The following is a 16,696-nucleotide window of genomic DNA, read 5'->3' as shown; positions in this document are numbered from 1 at the left end:
TAAAGCTAGGTAATATTGGGATCAAAGTATCAGAGTAAAATCAAAGGATTAATTGTTCTCTATTTACACCCCAACTTTTCTCCTCTTTCTCTTGTGTTCTTGTAAAGAAAACCAGCTAATTTCTAGTCTTAATTTAAATTCCTTTCTTTTTTCCTTAGTGTGGGAAGAATAAAATTAATTTATTCAATCATCTTCACAGCTTATTTCAGAATCCCATTAATTAGATCTCCCAAATACTCCTGCATGTCACCATCTGCCTGATTTTGTAACTTTAGACTGTGGCTAAATTAATTCTTAATTCACATTTACATTCCATAAAAACAATTGTATTGATACTGATGGATTAGGTATAATAATCTATGATTTCACAGTAATTTGGGAATACAGAGGACGAAGATGTAATAAATTCGTTGGTCTTCCCTCCAATTATTTTCAGTATGAACAGAAACAAAATAACACCTTGAAAGATTGTCTAAGGAGCAATGTAATCTGGCAATAGATTAATTTCATAATAATACACAAAATGATTAATAAGACATATGTATAATTGGCCAAAGCCTATTTCTAATTCCCAACACTAGCTCATGAAATTATAATATTAGCTATTAATGAAGATTTGCAATTATATGAAATTTTTGTGTCATCTATTCTTTAGCTTAAAAGCAAAGTTATTCACATTAAAGAAGCAACACCGGATCCTCCAGTTTTATCACTAGGTTTTTCAAATCCAAGCTATCACTCAACATATTACCTTGCTCAACGTTACCTTCAAAACTTAGTTTCCCACTGCTAAACTCCTATTTTTTTCATAATTATTTTCATAATATGCTATCTTTATCATCTCTGTTAAACCATCTGTGTCATTGTTCAAAGGCAAATTTCATGCCTTAGGGTATCTTTCTTAGCATCAAGATTCCATGTTACTAATTTCTTCCAGACGTCTTTTATTTACTGAAGAAGGAGAAAGGAACGTTACAGAGGATGGGAGTGTCTTATTTCATTTTCTTAATTTGTTTGATTTTAACTTGATCCAATCTTCTCTCTTTCGGGGAATAGCACTCTAGACATTCACATGTTCTTCCCATTTTGTTTTAAATATTCTAGTCCTTAAGGCAAATAATAAATAAAGGGAAATTTAGCCCCATCCCAGCAAGGTGGTCTGTATGATGTATTCAGCTGGTTAGGAACATTTATCACGGCCATCTACATGCCTGAGGTACAGACAAGCACAATGACCCCATCCACTGCAATGTGCCATAGGTCATTCACAGGCCCAGATGTGTTTGTTGTGCGATAAAATCTGCTATGCTGAGAATACTTTGCAGTCTGGGATAATCTGTCATCGTTTCATCAGCACATTTCCCCACTAAGATTAATAAATAGTGATGGCATTGCTCAATTACGGCCATGAGGCTGAGCCTTAAGGAGGCTGAGAAAAACAGGCAAAAGAGATCAGAGTCTCTTTCTCAAACATTTCTGCTGAACGCAAGGAGGAGGAAACAATTTTTCTTTCTACTTCTTTTCATGTACTAAAAATAAACACCTGCCAGAAGCAGTTCTCCACTACTCCAGATGTCATAGATGACTTTGAAGGAGGATGGAACGGGGATTGAAGAGTTGAGGGAGCCACTGGGAAAGAGCTATGGGAAAATATGTATTTCTTTTCCCTCTTTCAACACAGGAGGTTATATTGAAACAGAAGCGGCAGCACAAGAGTCTCTGGGATTAGGCAAACTTGGAACCCAAGCAGAAAAAGACCGAAGGCTAAAGAAGAAGTGAGTACCGTGTTCATGTCACTTTTATTGTCTCGTGCTTGAATCAAATGTCAATTTTTGTGTTGATTTTATGCAGATGTGTACCAAGAGGCATCACCATCTACTATGGCAGTTTTTGACTTACTGTATTTTTTTCTACAGTAAATGTTTTTAAAGCTGCGTATGAAATATAGGAAAAATAGGAAAAAATAGTTTTCAATTGCACTACATTGTTTCATTTGTAAAGCATTAAGAGACGCTTTCTATTTCCCATTGTAATTAGTTTTGAGCCTTTTGGTAACAATAGTTCTGAACAAAATAGGAAGGCAGTGAAAAAAAACATTATAGTGACTTACTACATGATTTTTTCTGAACAGAGAAAAATTGTTCACATTATCCATTGAACAAGCATTGAACATTGAAGTCAAAGGCGCCCCACAAGCCCTAGCAGCTTCAAATTCTTTTTTTTCCTGTCAGCAAATGGCAACCTCGCTGGTTGTTCGCCTAAATCATGTAATAATTTAACTGTCTCTGGTTCACCTACTTGTAACACCAGTACATTGGTTGATGGCAGCTGCCAGGAACTAAGGAGAACTATTAAAATAAAGCTTTAAACACAAAAGATACATCTTGGCAGCATCACAGTTCCAGTGTAATTATAGGGTGTCTGAGAAAAAAAAGATTATATTTAAAAATGAGGTTGAAAATTCATTTAGTAAACAGGTTTATGTTTCATCCATAATTACTAATTTAGTGCTATTATTTGGATTCTGAAAGCCTGATTTTTAAAACGTGGTGTTTTCTGGTCTCTTTCAGTCTTTTAATGCTCCTTTGCAGTTTCAAGATAAGTTACAATCCAAGGATGTATTTCACTTATTGTTTAAACTTAAATGTAGAATATCTTTAACAACTACTTTTGTATCAAGTTTGTTTAAAAGCACATATCTGTGTAACATACAAATCTAAGTGTTCAGTTTAAATCAGCCTCAGTTTAGCAATTAAAGAGCATTCATTGTGCTAGCTGGCAGAGAAGAGTCATTTTCAATTCAACTGAGATACTCAGAATATTCATAGGGGTTTTTTTGGTTGTAAATCTATTATCAATCACCATTTATTAAGAAATATATGGAAGTATAGGGTATATTACTACACCTCTTTATTAGATTTTAGAAAGCATTCCAATGACTATTCAGCAGTCTATTGTTTTTTTTTTGCAACCCCTATTTATATTCAAGCTCTGGAGAATGAAGATAGCACAAAAAGAAAGGGACAAATGTGTTCATTTTGAAAGGACAAATGTCTTCACTTTGTCATATGTTATAGTTATTTAAACTGCATAAGCTAGCCTAACACTTGACACATACTTGACAGTACTTCATACATGATAGTGCCTACCAAGTTTTTGGTCTAGAAAACGTAGGTGTTTAAATAACCAGTTATTAGACTTCTGTCTAGTCTCACATAACGAGACTTCCCCATGCCATCTTCTTTTCAAGTCTTTCCTTTTGTTTTTCCTTTTATCTGTCTTCTGTCCTTGGCTCTTTAAGGATTAAGTGTAAACAAAATATTCTCTGCTGGAAGGAAAGGAATCTTTCCTTTGTGACCATCACTTGGCTGTGACAGATCATCTGGTCTGAATTGTATACTGTAGTATATGCTATTTACCTGTGTCATTAAGATTTTTTTTTTTTTTTCACCACTTTAGATTTATCCATATTCATAGCTTCTCACTTCACTATGACTACTTTTAAGATTCCTCTTAATTTACTATCACAGAAATGTTAACATTATATAACAGCTATAGAAGTACTTTAGTATGGGGAAAATGTAATATTTGTGTGAGAGAGATATGTGGGATTCTGCTGAATTGTAATTGCCACTGAGTGCTAATTATCAATAGGGTAGAAGGGAACAAACATTTCATAATAAAGAATGTATTTGCATGTCTTACCTTGGAAAGTATTCGGTTGAGTCTCTCCAAAAAGTCAACTGAATGACAAGTTTGTCTCAGTCGGTCAGATTCAATTTTGCCAATACTTAATGATGCATAACTACCCTTGGAAGTAGCTTTCAATTACATACAACAGCTGTAATATTACTGATTTGGGTAATGCAAATGAGAAAGTAACATTAAAGATGATGCTTATGTATACGATGTCTTTGTAAAAATAATAAGAGGAGGGTGAGAATTTTCAGTCTTACGATAGCAGTAAGATTTAAATTTGAATGTTTGATTCCTTCTTACTGCTGAACAGACTCTACAAATTCCAGAGGCTGGAACAGAAATAGCAGAGCACCTTGTCTTCTAAGAATTTCTTTGGCTAATTTAGATTAGGATATAGAGTCCCAAAGGAATCAGGCCTACCAGAAGAATAGTTAAAAGTAAGGAAGTTTTTCATCATACTTATTTACAGGTCTGGAAGACCTTTACTCATGCTGGCTTTGTTACTTAGGAAACAAATTCAGTGGTCCAAGAGCCTTTTCTAGGAAACAGGAATAATACCTCAGTGTTGAACTTGTATTTCTCCCTTACACACAGAACTCGTGTGAAATGGTTTTCATTTGTGTTAGCAGCTCAATCAACTTCTCTTTCACTTCAGTGGTAGAACTCGCAGATGCAGGAAAGCTAGGATTCTGCCCTTGATGTGAAACCAAAGTTAGGACTCATCACTGCAACTAGAACACCTCAAAGGACTTGGTAGCTTCATAAAGCTCATGTAAGGTTTAATTTACCAGATTTTGAAGTTAGGTTTGAGTTAATGAGTTAAAAATTAGATAGATGCAGTTCCTGTTAAAATGTATTTATTTTGTTTGAAGTAACCTCTTAAGTGAAAAAAATGCCTTAAAACGCTAAACTTGTAATTTTGTATTTCTGAATGTATTCAACTCTATCATTAATTCAGTAAGTATGCCCCCTTATTTAAGGATGAAGATGCATGTTGTTTCACTCCATAATCTGCTGCAGCCTGTAGGTGCTAATGGCCCCCAGGTATCCTGATGACCTGCTCCTGGAACAGCAAGCACATGCACTGACCCTGCACTGGCTTCATGGAGTTACAAACACTGTAGTGTGTTAATGCTATTTTAGCAGGATTCGTACGCATCGCTTAGATTCTTGATTAATACATTTCACTTGAGAGAGTTTCCTGAGATCGTACGATATCTCCAGAAACCAAACCCTCTCCAGTAATAATGGTGTAATTAACCTAAATTTTAAAGTTTTCTTGTTTCTTCCTTAGAAGATGTTATTAAGATGTTACATTTCTTTCAGTTTCAATCGACTACTTCATTAAAATGTAATCATTGGTTTGCTTCAGTGATATGCTAAATTTAAAGACGTCAAACAAAAATCTCTTTTGAATCAACATTTGCATATTGCAGTAAATGTATCCGTAACAAGTTTTTCTTCCTAAAGCATCAAGGACAAACTAAGGAAGCTGTATAGATTTTTTTTTTTAAATATAACCTCATCATATTCCTCAAGTAATCTGAAAAGAAGAGGTGAGGATGCTTCAGTCATCCATAAATGTTTACTCTCAGACCTGAAATACATGATAGGTCTAGCTATTACTAAACTTTGTATGTCTTAGGTAGCACAGAAGTTTGAATGGGTTCTGCTTTGCCTTTCAAATTGCAAAGTGCCAGTAGTTCAAATCCTTTTCAAGTGTTTGATTTGATCTGCAACAATATCTTCTCATATTTCAAAAACGTATGTTATTAGGCATTTATTGCTGGTTTCACATGTACTCCACAGTACAATGTTTCTTAGAAATGAAAAACTAGGAAGCTTGGAAATGAACATTTTAAAATTTAAAACAATGAAACCACCCGACCTGAAAATAAAAGGCATCAGTGCTTAGATACAGGTTTGCCTGGAAATCATTACATCATCAAATTCAAAACGATTATTATATTTTTGAAAATGTTACTTTTAAGCTTTTACTTATAGCCAACCTGGCTCTCAGCATTGAAGGAAGGCTATGTTTATTTCATCCTTTGCAAAGGGCCAGCATAAGGCACGGTTTGAAAGAGATTCAGATGCTACATAGTCCTAGATTGCCAAATAGATTTGACCTTGTGTGTGCTGCTAGAACAGTTAGAAATTGTCTATGCCATCACTTTCCCATTTATCCTAAATGCTATATATAAATTATGTTCGTGAAGAAAATTTATGTGCAAGTCAGCTAGCTATTAACTGGGTCATTCTGACAGGATTCTGGCTCAAAAGCAGCCAAATCTCCAAATGTATTTATATAAATGTTAGTGCAACAATCATTACTTACTTTGTAGCTGCAGTGAATTCACTCACTGTGTCATGACATGACCATGCCATCTGGCCCTGTTAGAATGAATCAAGAGCAGAGCGTTCAACTTTCATTTTTCTACCACTGTTTGTTTGATTGGATAAGAATCTCTTAGTTTTCTTTTTATTTCTTTTATCAGCATAATAACATAAATCCTTTAATTCCACATCTGCAAGACAAGCTTAAGACGTAAGATTTATATCTTCCAAGGAAAATCAAAACAAAAAAGAAAAATTTCCTATGAACCTAATTTGGGGAAATTTATTCCACAGGTACAGGTTGTGTTTGCAAGACGCAAGTTCCTAACTTCTATCAGACTGCAGAAAAGCCTAGATGTGCCAGAACACATGCATACATATATTCATGAACAAACCTCTGTACAATCAAGACCTCAGTAATTCTTATACATACAGTAACTGTGTAAAATAAAACCTGTTGTATGCATGGCCTTTTAATTGACCTGAAAGAGCTGCAATGCAAATAAGTCTTAACTGACTACAGTAATGAACATATCAAGCACCAGTATATTCTGTATTAATAGAAGAGCATCAGTTTCCTTCTAACTAGAATCAGGGTTGATAAATTCTGATAAACTCACTTGATAAACTGGATAAATTCCTAATAATGCTAAAGTCCTCATGATGTTTTTCATTTTTAAATGTTTTCTTTTCAAATGCTGAATACACGCGCAATAAAATTGATAAACATATAAAATAAAATAGAATATTGGGGCTTAGATTTGCCTATGGAAAATTGAACCCATCAGTAAGCTACTTGAAAATATGTGAAGGTGGGCCTTTTAATGAAATACAAGTTTGAAACACTGTAGTCATCACTTAGATTCTTTTTAATCCACACAGTGCCACTTTAATTAGGTCTAATATGTGCAATTGAAATTAGAACTTGATATGATGTATTTTTTAATACAAGTAATATCTGTCCTCTGCATTATACAAATGGCTGTTTCCAATGACTTTCTTAATTGCACACATTTCAAAAAAATGAATCCAATTGAATTAATTAAGGTCTTTTTCCGTGCCATCCATCTAATGTTCCTGAATACTTAATGCTTATTAAATACTATTATGTCCTAAACGTACATGATTTATTTTCCAGTGGTAACTCTTAAGGATATATTTAGGTTAATGCCGTTTTTTTCCCTATTTTTGCTTACAGCATCTTTAGAAAAATTCAAACTTAGCATTAAATTTCTTTCTTCCCTCCTCATCAACCAGAAATTACCTGATATAGTTGGCTTTCAGATGGCTCTTTAGTACTTTCTCCCTTTCTAGCAAACAATACTCTGTTCAGTAGCTGTTATTTTCTGTTTTCCCATTCCAGTAGAGGAGGGACTGATTTTCAGCATTCTGCTGAAATCATTGATTGTATGCTGGAGCTACCATGGTTTTGCCATGGCTGGATTGGGTTCTAGTCCTTCAGATATACGTAAATATGATTTTTTTTTTTTTTTTTTTTTGCCAAATATATTTTCACTCCTTACTTGAATGAAAAATTCTTTGCAATAGCCAGTGAAAGCTTTCACAACATTAAAATTGTATCATTCTATTAAATTAGGTACTGTACTTGGGGAATTCCTTCCTATTGTAGCGTTACAAGCGTAGAGTATTGTTAAATCTTACTCTTATTACTATAAAGATGAAGAAACTGAAACAATGCATTGTGTCTGAAAGAACATCATAAATAATATCTATATTGAACTCATTTTAAAAGGAAACTGAATTTTTAAAATAATATTTTTATGCTTTGTCAAGAGTTTTTTATTCTTTTCTCCATACAACTTATTTCAACTATTTACATTTTCTATTCAAGCAAAATCTGACAAAGCCCAATTCCCTGCCTTATCAACACAGGTGTATCAACTGCAATTTGAGACTTCTTGACAAATATAAACATCCACTTGCAAACATGCAGCTGATCTCCTGCAGATGCAAATATCAGTTCCAATTAACTGTTTAAGGGAAGAATCTACTAAACACAGCAGCAGAAAAAAATACCTACATGTCTTCAGTATACATCTGAGGGAAATTGTTATCTTCGTTCAATAAAATGGCAGTGAAGTTGTTGACTTATGAAAAACTGAGTTCAAATTTAAAGATCCATTTCTTTCTCTAGCATTTTATTTTTCTATGGACAATATGCTCAGGAAACAAGAAGATGATCCTTGATCCTCTGATGTAATAGGGAAGACAGTCTTACACTAAGGCAGCTGAAAACTTCCAACTGACTGAAGCTGCCAACAAATTGATCACATTCTGATTAATCTTTTTTATTACTCTCTATCCATATCCAAAGGAATATTCAGAGGAAGATGTAGGATACAGTTTGATAGACTTTGGAAGGTCCAAAATGAAAGGCAAAAGAGTTCAAGTCAGCCAGTACTTCTTTCTCAGTAGAAAATAAAGATGATGGAATTTTGCCCTCAAAATCATGAGGATGCATGTTCAATCTTAATGGTCCCTCCAACACACCTGGTAATTGCTTGACTAGTTTTCTAGTCCTTTATTTATATTCCATACCTTCACTGTCCTCCCATTTCTTAATTTTCCTTTCTTAAACAATCTTTGTATGACTTTGTCATCTGTTTTCATTTACTTTTCTGTCTTGTATTTTTTTCTTCTCTCTCACAGCTGTTCTGCTTCTCACACACAAACACAGAAACAAAATTCAAGATCATGGAACCAGCTCCCTGCTAAACTTACTGAAATGAATACAACATCTTTGTAATTAATCAGAGCACAGGCATTTCACTTCAAAGTTTTCTTCTATAGCTGTACCTACCAAACCCTTTTATATCTCTTTAAATCAAGAGTTAATAGAAATATAATTTAATTCTGAGATATCTGGATTTCATTCAGGCATATAATTTTATTTTTACGATGGCAATTAGAGGATGTTGAAGAAATTTTATTATCGATGCATCCTGGTTTCTCGTACAGGTACTGTTATCAATTATACTGGCAAAAATAGGTTACCTAGAGGGAAAAACACTCAAACCAGAATGAAATTATTCCAAACAGAGCAGCAAACTTTAAGTTAAAAATCTACTCCACATTAACCATATTTACAGACCTTTGGTACAAATATGTTTTGTAGATGCACTTTGCTGAGTTGATACCTAATAAATAACCAACATCAGTTTAATAAAAATCAGATTTTGAAAAATGCGTCTGTTCTTCAAAAGAACACATAATTTTTTAAAATATTCAGAGACCATTTAGAAAGATTTTGGTAATTGTAAAACTGCTATTATTTTATCTATCATATGGTTTCTTTATGAACTACTGTATATTCATTAACATTTATGTACTTTTTTTTTTTTCCATTCATCTATCTTCATCTCATGAAAAGCATATCTGGGTAAGTTAAAACACCATGGCTGCTGAACATATTCATTTTCAGCACCATGTTTGTATTCTATATTTTGTTCTTATTTCTTCTTTTTCTCTTCTGTTTTCTTTTTCCTTTTTTTTTTAATTTTTATTTTTCTTCTGTTACTCCTGTATAACAATATCATGCAGAAAAATGACCCAAATGAAACTTTTCAAAGTATTGAAAGCGCACAGAAATTTAGGACTTGTTCCTGCAAGGCTGAACATAATGAAGAAACTATTTGTAAGTAACTGCTGTAGAAGTTCTTAAACACATTTTGGGCAGTCTCAAGCCCAGAATTATAAAGACATTTAAAGTTTAAGTCAGTGGAAAAATCACAACAGAAATGGCCCAAAATACTAAAGACCTTTATTCATATATATTTTGCTACACTAAATCCCGGAGGACTCAAACTCCCAAACACTTAAGTAATCCAGAAAACATTCTTTTTTCCTTTTTAAGCCCTCATGCTATATAGCAGTACAGTAATATTTCATTTTGCATATGCCTTTACTTTCTTTTTCGCCAGTTTTTTTTTAAGGTTTGTTTTTTTTTTAATTGTTACCCTTATATCAAGTTTAAAATTTCTAACTCCTCTTTTATCTACCATACAAATGTTATTTCTTCTTGAATTACTTGCAGAGCTTAGGGAGAAAATTTCTTGCATTCAAACAATGTTTCAGCTCTCACTTCCTGAAGGCTGGAAAGACAGAAAAGCTTGAAGGGAGCAGGGTTTACCACATTAACTTAGAATGTATGATTATGAAATGGCTTCGTAAAATTAGACTTGGTAAGATTTAATCAACCTGGGAATTCCAGGCATCTCTAATTTAGAGCACTACATATAAGATTGCAAGGTTATACATTGTGCAAGTCTGTTTATTCCACAAGTGTTTTATTTTTTTCATTGTCACTCTCTGTAGGTCTAATTTTCAGGGCATAAATTAAGCATTTCTAGATACATATCCCTTAGCTTAATGTATGCCTTCAGTTAAAGAATGTCCCCCCTTAGCTTGCAAAGACTTATTATGTACACATGCACGGAACAATAAAAGTTAAATCTACTTTCCTAATCTGTATTGTATTGCCCTAAACTTAAAATTGAATTTCTTCATTTTATAAATTTAAAACCTTCTATTTGTTAGTTGCTTCTTGATTCAGGCCTGTTTTCATCTCTCAGTCATTCTTTGCTGAAAACTTCTTAAAAGTTTACTTTACAAAAACTTTTGTAAAGACGGAAATTGAATTTTGCCCATCATTTTGCCCTCCTATTATGCGCAATATCAAAAAGGAGGGAGAATGAGAAACGAGTTCAAATGATTTAAAAGTCAGGTTCCCTGATAGCCACAGTTGCATCCAAATTTTACTCAGTGTTTAACTACTGTAGTCTTTAGAGGTCAGATGCATCCTTTCAGATTAAATTAAATCAGTATTATACAGCAATATCATGTCTGAGTCTTTTATTTATTTTTTCCCCTACTTCATTGTTTAAAAATATTTATAGCCCTGCAGGAAAAATGCAGATAAAAAACTTACTTGCCTTAGACATTTAATGCAATTATTAATTTATATAAGTGCAATTATTAATTTACATAAGTGCAGCTAATCTCAACCATCTTATTTTGTCATCTGATGACACTACCCTCATGATTCTGGTCTCTTACAAATATTTAGGAAAAGGCAGTACAAAAGATAAAACTTAAATCTTCATTTCAATTCATTAGAAATCTTCTGTCCTAAATTTTGGTGTTCTTGAATGCGAGTAGATTAGCTTTGACAATGCTGTACAAATGAGAGACAGATGTGTTTAATCTTACCTTGAAATTATAGAATTACTCAGGCAAACAGTATATCTTGTGTGCATTTATCTTCTAGAAAACAGTTGTTTAGTATTTGGTTGTAAACTAAATATTTCAGTATTTCTGATAATAATAACACTGATGGTAGCAATAATAACAATAATAAGAGAGTCTGCAAGGCAAACTCTTCCACTTGTCTTTTTGAGAAAGCATTTTATAAGTTCATTTTATGGGATCCAAATCACCCACTGGCCAAAATTTCTAGATAAATTCTGCTTCTATTTTACTATTGTTATTTGGTCTTGATTTCACTGTGCCTCGTTTTCAGTTTATCTCACATTTATGCTTACATTTTAATTGAGTCATTATAATATGCATAATATAACATTCCTGAAGACTCTTCTTGTGAACCTACTAGAACTTTCACAGTAAGTGCTATTACTTGCAAAAATAAGAAGATCTGTGTTGAAATACTTTTTATATTCAAGTTTCTTCATGACAGCGTTAGGGTCCAGTTTCTGTAATATATGGAGTGTTTGGATTATACATGTCCAAAATTTTAGGCTGTTATTTCTTGTTTTGCCTCATGTTGAGAAGCTCCATCTTCATGAAGAAAATTGAATGTCATTGAATGACATGCTTTAAATCAAGATTTTCTTAACTTCCCACACAAATTCTATTTGAAGAACAGTCTTATTTTTAATAAGGTTCCTTGAGTTTTATGTGATGAGTTGGTAAGGGCTTCTGATACGGAACTAAAATTACCCCTGTGTAATGGAAGAATATATGAGAAATAGAAAATGTCAAGAATAACATAATTCTGGTCTTATAATTTTTCCCTTCTCTGCATCTGTGTACCCTTCACGTCCAGAGGGATGTTGCAGCATTCATAGTCCTCATGACATAAAACAGTTATGCGCTACATTATGTGGTATGTAGTTGTTCCTGGTGCGCATAAGAGTGATGCTAAAGAAAATGGGTCAACATAAAAGTATTAAGAAGTAATTCTGGAGAGAATTAAATCAGTGCTGGGAAAGCAAGTCCACTTGTCTGCCACATAACTCTGCAACACAGTGTGGCATTTTTCTTTTCTGGCTTGTAAAATAAAAAGAGAGAGAAAGAGAGAGAACAGACCACATTCTGAGGCACTCAAAAAACAGATGAATATAAACATCCCAACATTTTGGGAAAATGTTCATGTAATTTCCTTGCTTTGCAAAACATGACTTGGGGTAACAATGCATTTTTTTAAGTAGCATATTGCTGTTAATTCCACAGTGGAAAAGGATTTTATTCTTGAACAAAAATAATGTTATATCGAAAAATATGGCATTAATTTGGAATTCATTCCAGTAGAAGTGAGTGGTTTAAAGCCTTATCTGCCAAATAATACCATTTCTAGTAATGCTTAATTAATGTCAATTCTCCCTTATCAACTTGTTTTCATATGGTGCCAAAAAACTAAATGTGTATGGAAATATTACATTTTAATTCCTTACCTCCTTACCAGTGCAAAGTGGACACACTGTAAGATGTAGTACTTTATTGTCAGCCTTAGGAGAATATCCCTACATTCCCCTGCAAAGCATTTTCAACATTAGAGAAACTGTACCATGCTATTCGCTGTCTCTAATCTTTGTATTTGTAGTGAAAGGAAGGGGGAGTGACAAGCTTATGTAATTTATTTCTCCTCCTCCTGTGATCAGTTGTCTGGTTTTGTAAGGAGAATAGCACTACAGTTGCCACAGTCGTATCTGGATACCTTCTCTTTTTTTGGCTCAGGAAGCCACTGACTAACCTGAAAGCACTTCATTTCATTCTGTCTGTTCTAAAATACTCAGATTCTGTTCTAAAATAAGCAGATTACCCGATTCATTTTTCTTAGGATTTGTACTATTGGTCAAAGCAATACATGTTTTTTCCTACATGTAATTTGCAATTTATTTTGGTAGAACTGAATTCCAAGAACTTCCTATGTTACTTCATATCCAAAGACAATTTGCTATGACTGACAACTAAAGAATATCTCTCTTAGTCAAGAGATAGAAACTCCTAGTTCTGATTTAGAAATTATAGGTTCAGGTGATGCAGAACTCCTGATTTATATGAACAAATAGTCAAAGCACACTGTTTTTAAAAGAGTAAAATATAATTTAAATGATCTTTAATATTGGAAAGGCATTTAAATGAAACATCCTAGGGAAGGAAGTGCAAGTTTGAAGCATGAAATTATTTTCAAGGGAAAGAAATATTACAAAAAATCCTTTTAGTATTCCACATAAATAAGTGAGGCTCAGGCCTAATGGTGACTGTATTCCCTGTGCATGGCTGAGAAGAGAATTTCAGCTTTACACTAGATGTATTTTCAAACCAAAGCTCTTTTTTCCTACAAGCCAAGACCCTTTGAATTATGTGTTTATCATACTGTAGTCTTTAGCTATAGCATAGTGTCTTATTTCTGTTCCCATTTTCTTCAGGCAGAATCAATAACTGCAGCTATATTTTCCTTTAACTGAGTGAGCCAGACTGCCTCTGAAGTAGAACTGCTTTCCCACTCATGAAAGGTGCATTGAGTAGTGTTCGGCATACAAAACAAGCCTCAGGCCAACTCAGATGCTGCAAAGTCACAGGAAGCTCCCTAGAAATACTTAAATTATGGTTCCAATATAAAGAAGGTAACTTTTTTTATGGACATGAGAACTTAAAGAGACAAGGCACCTTCTGCAGCACCTCAGTTCCTGAGGCCACACAAGGATTTAAGACCAAATTAAAGGAATAAGCCACAAGTTCTTCCTGAACCTCATTTCCTTGAAGACCATATGCTGCTGCTGTCCTGCTCTGAGCAGAAGACTCTCCCAAATAAGTGGCCAGTGGCCCTCAAAATCATTATTTCCATCTTATTTATTTATTGTGATAGCCAGCTCAGTTCTTTCAGATGTGATGGGTAACGAGAAATACCCCAGATAAGGAAAAATCTAGAATCAGGTTCTTCTGATGGTGGTGATTCCAAGAGACTTTAGGCCAGAGAGAAGGAGCTGCACCCTGGGCTTGGGCTGGCTTTAGAGAAGGACAAATTCCTGTGGGGATCTGTAGGGTCTGTATTTTGCCCTGGGATACTGAACCCAGACAGATGAGGAGGGGGTAGCTTCAAAGACTTGGCTCTCCCTGAGGACAGCTATGCCAGCTAGCAATCCTGCTGGCCCCAGGAGATCTGCCATCTCCTTGGGGTGTTGAGGGATGGCCAGGCCAGATCGCAAGCACCCTGCAAAGATATCTCTCGGGGAAAGCTGAACCCAAATTCCCCATCTGCGGATATCTGAGATGTGGTTGTTTGCTGATAGTGGCCATACCTCAGCTCTGCTTTACTAAGCAACGAGTATATGCCTCTATTGGCCCACACTGCTGGTCTTTCTGGGAGTATGGGACTCTCCAGCTATTGAAGGTATAATGTCACATTTGGGTGCCCAAGTAGCAAGTCTTTCTCATCTTACAGAGGACTGTGCCATCGTAGGAAGCAAGGGTAGCTCTTCAGTGTCTTGGACAGGCAGGTGGCAGCGGATCAGCTAAAGAGCTGTGCTGCAAAAGATGTGTAGGAGGAGAAGCTAAATAAGCTTCAGTAAAGCTGTCAAGAATCTGTACTATTGTACATTACCACAGCAGCAACACAGAAACTAAAGCAGCTGTCTTTCTATTAATGCTCAGAGTGAGGGATTTAAACGCATTTGCAAAATTGCTGTTTGAGTTCCATGTTTTTACTAAAGCCAAATTGTCTCAATCTAGCCCCTTAGCAGTGCAAAAATCCCCAAAGCAGCACTCCTTGTAAGATCATTCAATTGCTTTTATCTGCTGTGATTTTGCAGTACATATACTTGAAAGGCTGCTTAGGCAGTGAAGAATTGCCGAGGGATAACTGAACCACAAAGGCTGTAGTAATAACAGAGGACAAAGCTGGAGCTATAATTCCAAGATTTCCTTGTTGGGTGGGAATGTAAGCAAATTTTAATACTCCATTAGCATAGTCCCCATCTAATTTTGTTTTCACCACACCTTATTGCTGAGAGCATTCTTTTATGTTTTGCTCAGTAGGAAACTGCTGAGAATATGTTGTTAAATATCAGGAAATAGAAACAGCTTACAGAAGGACCACTTCTGCTATGCCACCACCACAAAGGGACTTTTATTCATGCTACCTAATACAACGGTGCTCAGTTAGACGCCTGGTCAAGTAGTTGAACACATTGAATATAGAACATTTTCCTGACAGTGTGGCTGACAGACCTATACTTTACAAAATATTTAACACTACTGTATTAGAAGTGCATTTTAAGCTTTGGGAGTGGTACTTTTGCCACAGTTTTTTATACACATTCATTGCAGTCCAAAGAAGCTGCAGAGGCAGTAGTTGGATTGGTATCTGTTCAATTCTGTAAAAGTATATCCATACGTATGTATAAAATCGAGAAAGCAAATTCTATAATCATGAAAACATGTACCTCAGTAAACCACATGGATTTTCTTTGTGTGTAAACAAGACAAAAGCTAATAATGTGCAACTACAGAATATTTAACCAACTCTTTATTAAACATGGATGGCTTATTTAAGATGCAGAACATTGTATTCCATTCCATTCTTGTATTCCAGAGGCCACAAAATTGTACATGGCCAGTACAACAAGGTTTTGTGTTTCAAACACAAAGAACCCACAGATTCTGCTGCATTACATCCAGTCTTAGCTAAGATCTGAAAGCTGGCCATTTGGGGACATTTCGAGTAATGACCAGACCACAGCTAAACTAGGCTCAGGAGGAATCCCAGAATTTTCCCAGTTTCCCAATGTCTTCTATTGTCTGAGAATAGAGAATACCCCAATTCTTTATTGCTTCAGATCAGTACACATAGAAACTTTTTGTATGTTAGGTGACAAAATGCACCAAAGGACATCAACATTCACTAAGGAAAAAAAAAGTTAGGAATAGAATAAGGAATATGTTCAAGCAAGAGAAGGAGCTATAATGTTCATTGTGAATTCTGTGCTTTTTCTATGCCTGTCATTGTGCTTCACTGTTGTTACCCTTAATGATGAGGCACGGTTGCATCTGTATTGTCTTTATACACAGCTCTGCATATTTAACAGCTTTTGATTCATTTTTAGACATGAACTTCTGGAAGAAGCTCGGAGAAAGGGTTTGCCCTTTGCCCAGTGGGATGGGCCTACGGTGGTCGCCTGGCTGGAAGTAAGCACTTCTCACACTGGTGGGCCACTTCTTTACCTAGATATCATTCCAAACGGAAGGAATTGTTTATTATTCACTTTCACCTGAAATGTGGGAGATGCAGATTGAAATCCTTATGACAGGCACTTCCTTCATCTCCACCATCAGTTGAGGTGCTGAGGGCTATCCTTTATTTCGAGGGTGTATATGAATGGAATTTGGAATACATCCAGAG

The 16,696-nt window shown here is 34.9% G+C and overlaps 1 protein-coding gene across 2 annotated transcripts in view; it reads left to right on the top strand.

The window, feature by feature from the left end:
• PPFIA2 (PTPRF interacting protein alpha 2) overlaps positions 1-16,696 on the top strand; it is a 129,858-nt gene that overhangs the window by 94,026 nt on the left and 19,136 nt on the right. Inside the window, exons 19-21 of one of the 2 annotated variants that reach the window (XM_042889660.1) lie at positions 1,682-1,775; positions 9,422-9,436; positions 16,401-16,482. In XM_042889660.1, the coding sequence (XP_042745594.1) occupies positions 1,682-1,775; positions 9,422-9,436; positions 16,401-16,482 (191 nt within the window). The remainder of the gene's footprint in view (positions 1-1,681; positions 1,776-9,421; positions 9,437-16,400; positions 16,483-16,696) is intronic. The other variant, XM_042889661.1, reaches the window with a different exon arrangement.

This window comes from Lagopus leucura, unplaced genomic scaffold (assembly GCF_019238085.1).
Source record: "Lagopus leucura isolate 7727_CA_CO unplaced genomic scaffold, USGS_WTPT01 Super-Scaffold_100159, whole genome shotgun sequence".
Classification (NCBI taxonomy): domain Eukaryota; kingdom Metazoa; phylum Chordata; class Aves; order Galliformes; family Phasianidae; genus Lagopus; species Lagopus leucura.
The sequence above is the reverse complement of the archived record's forward strand: the minus strand, read 5'-3'. Positions and strand labels throughout refer to the sequence as shown.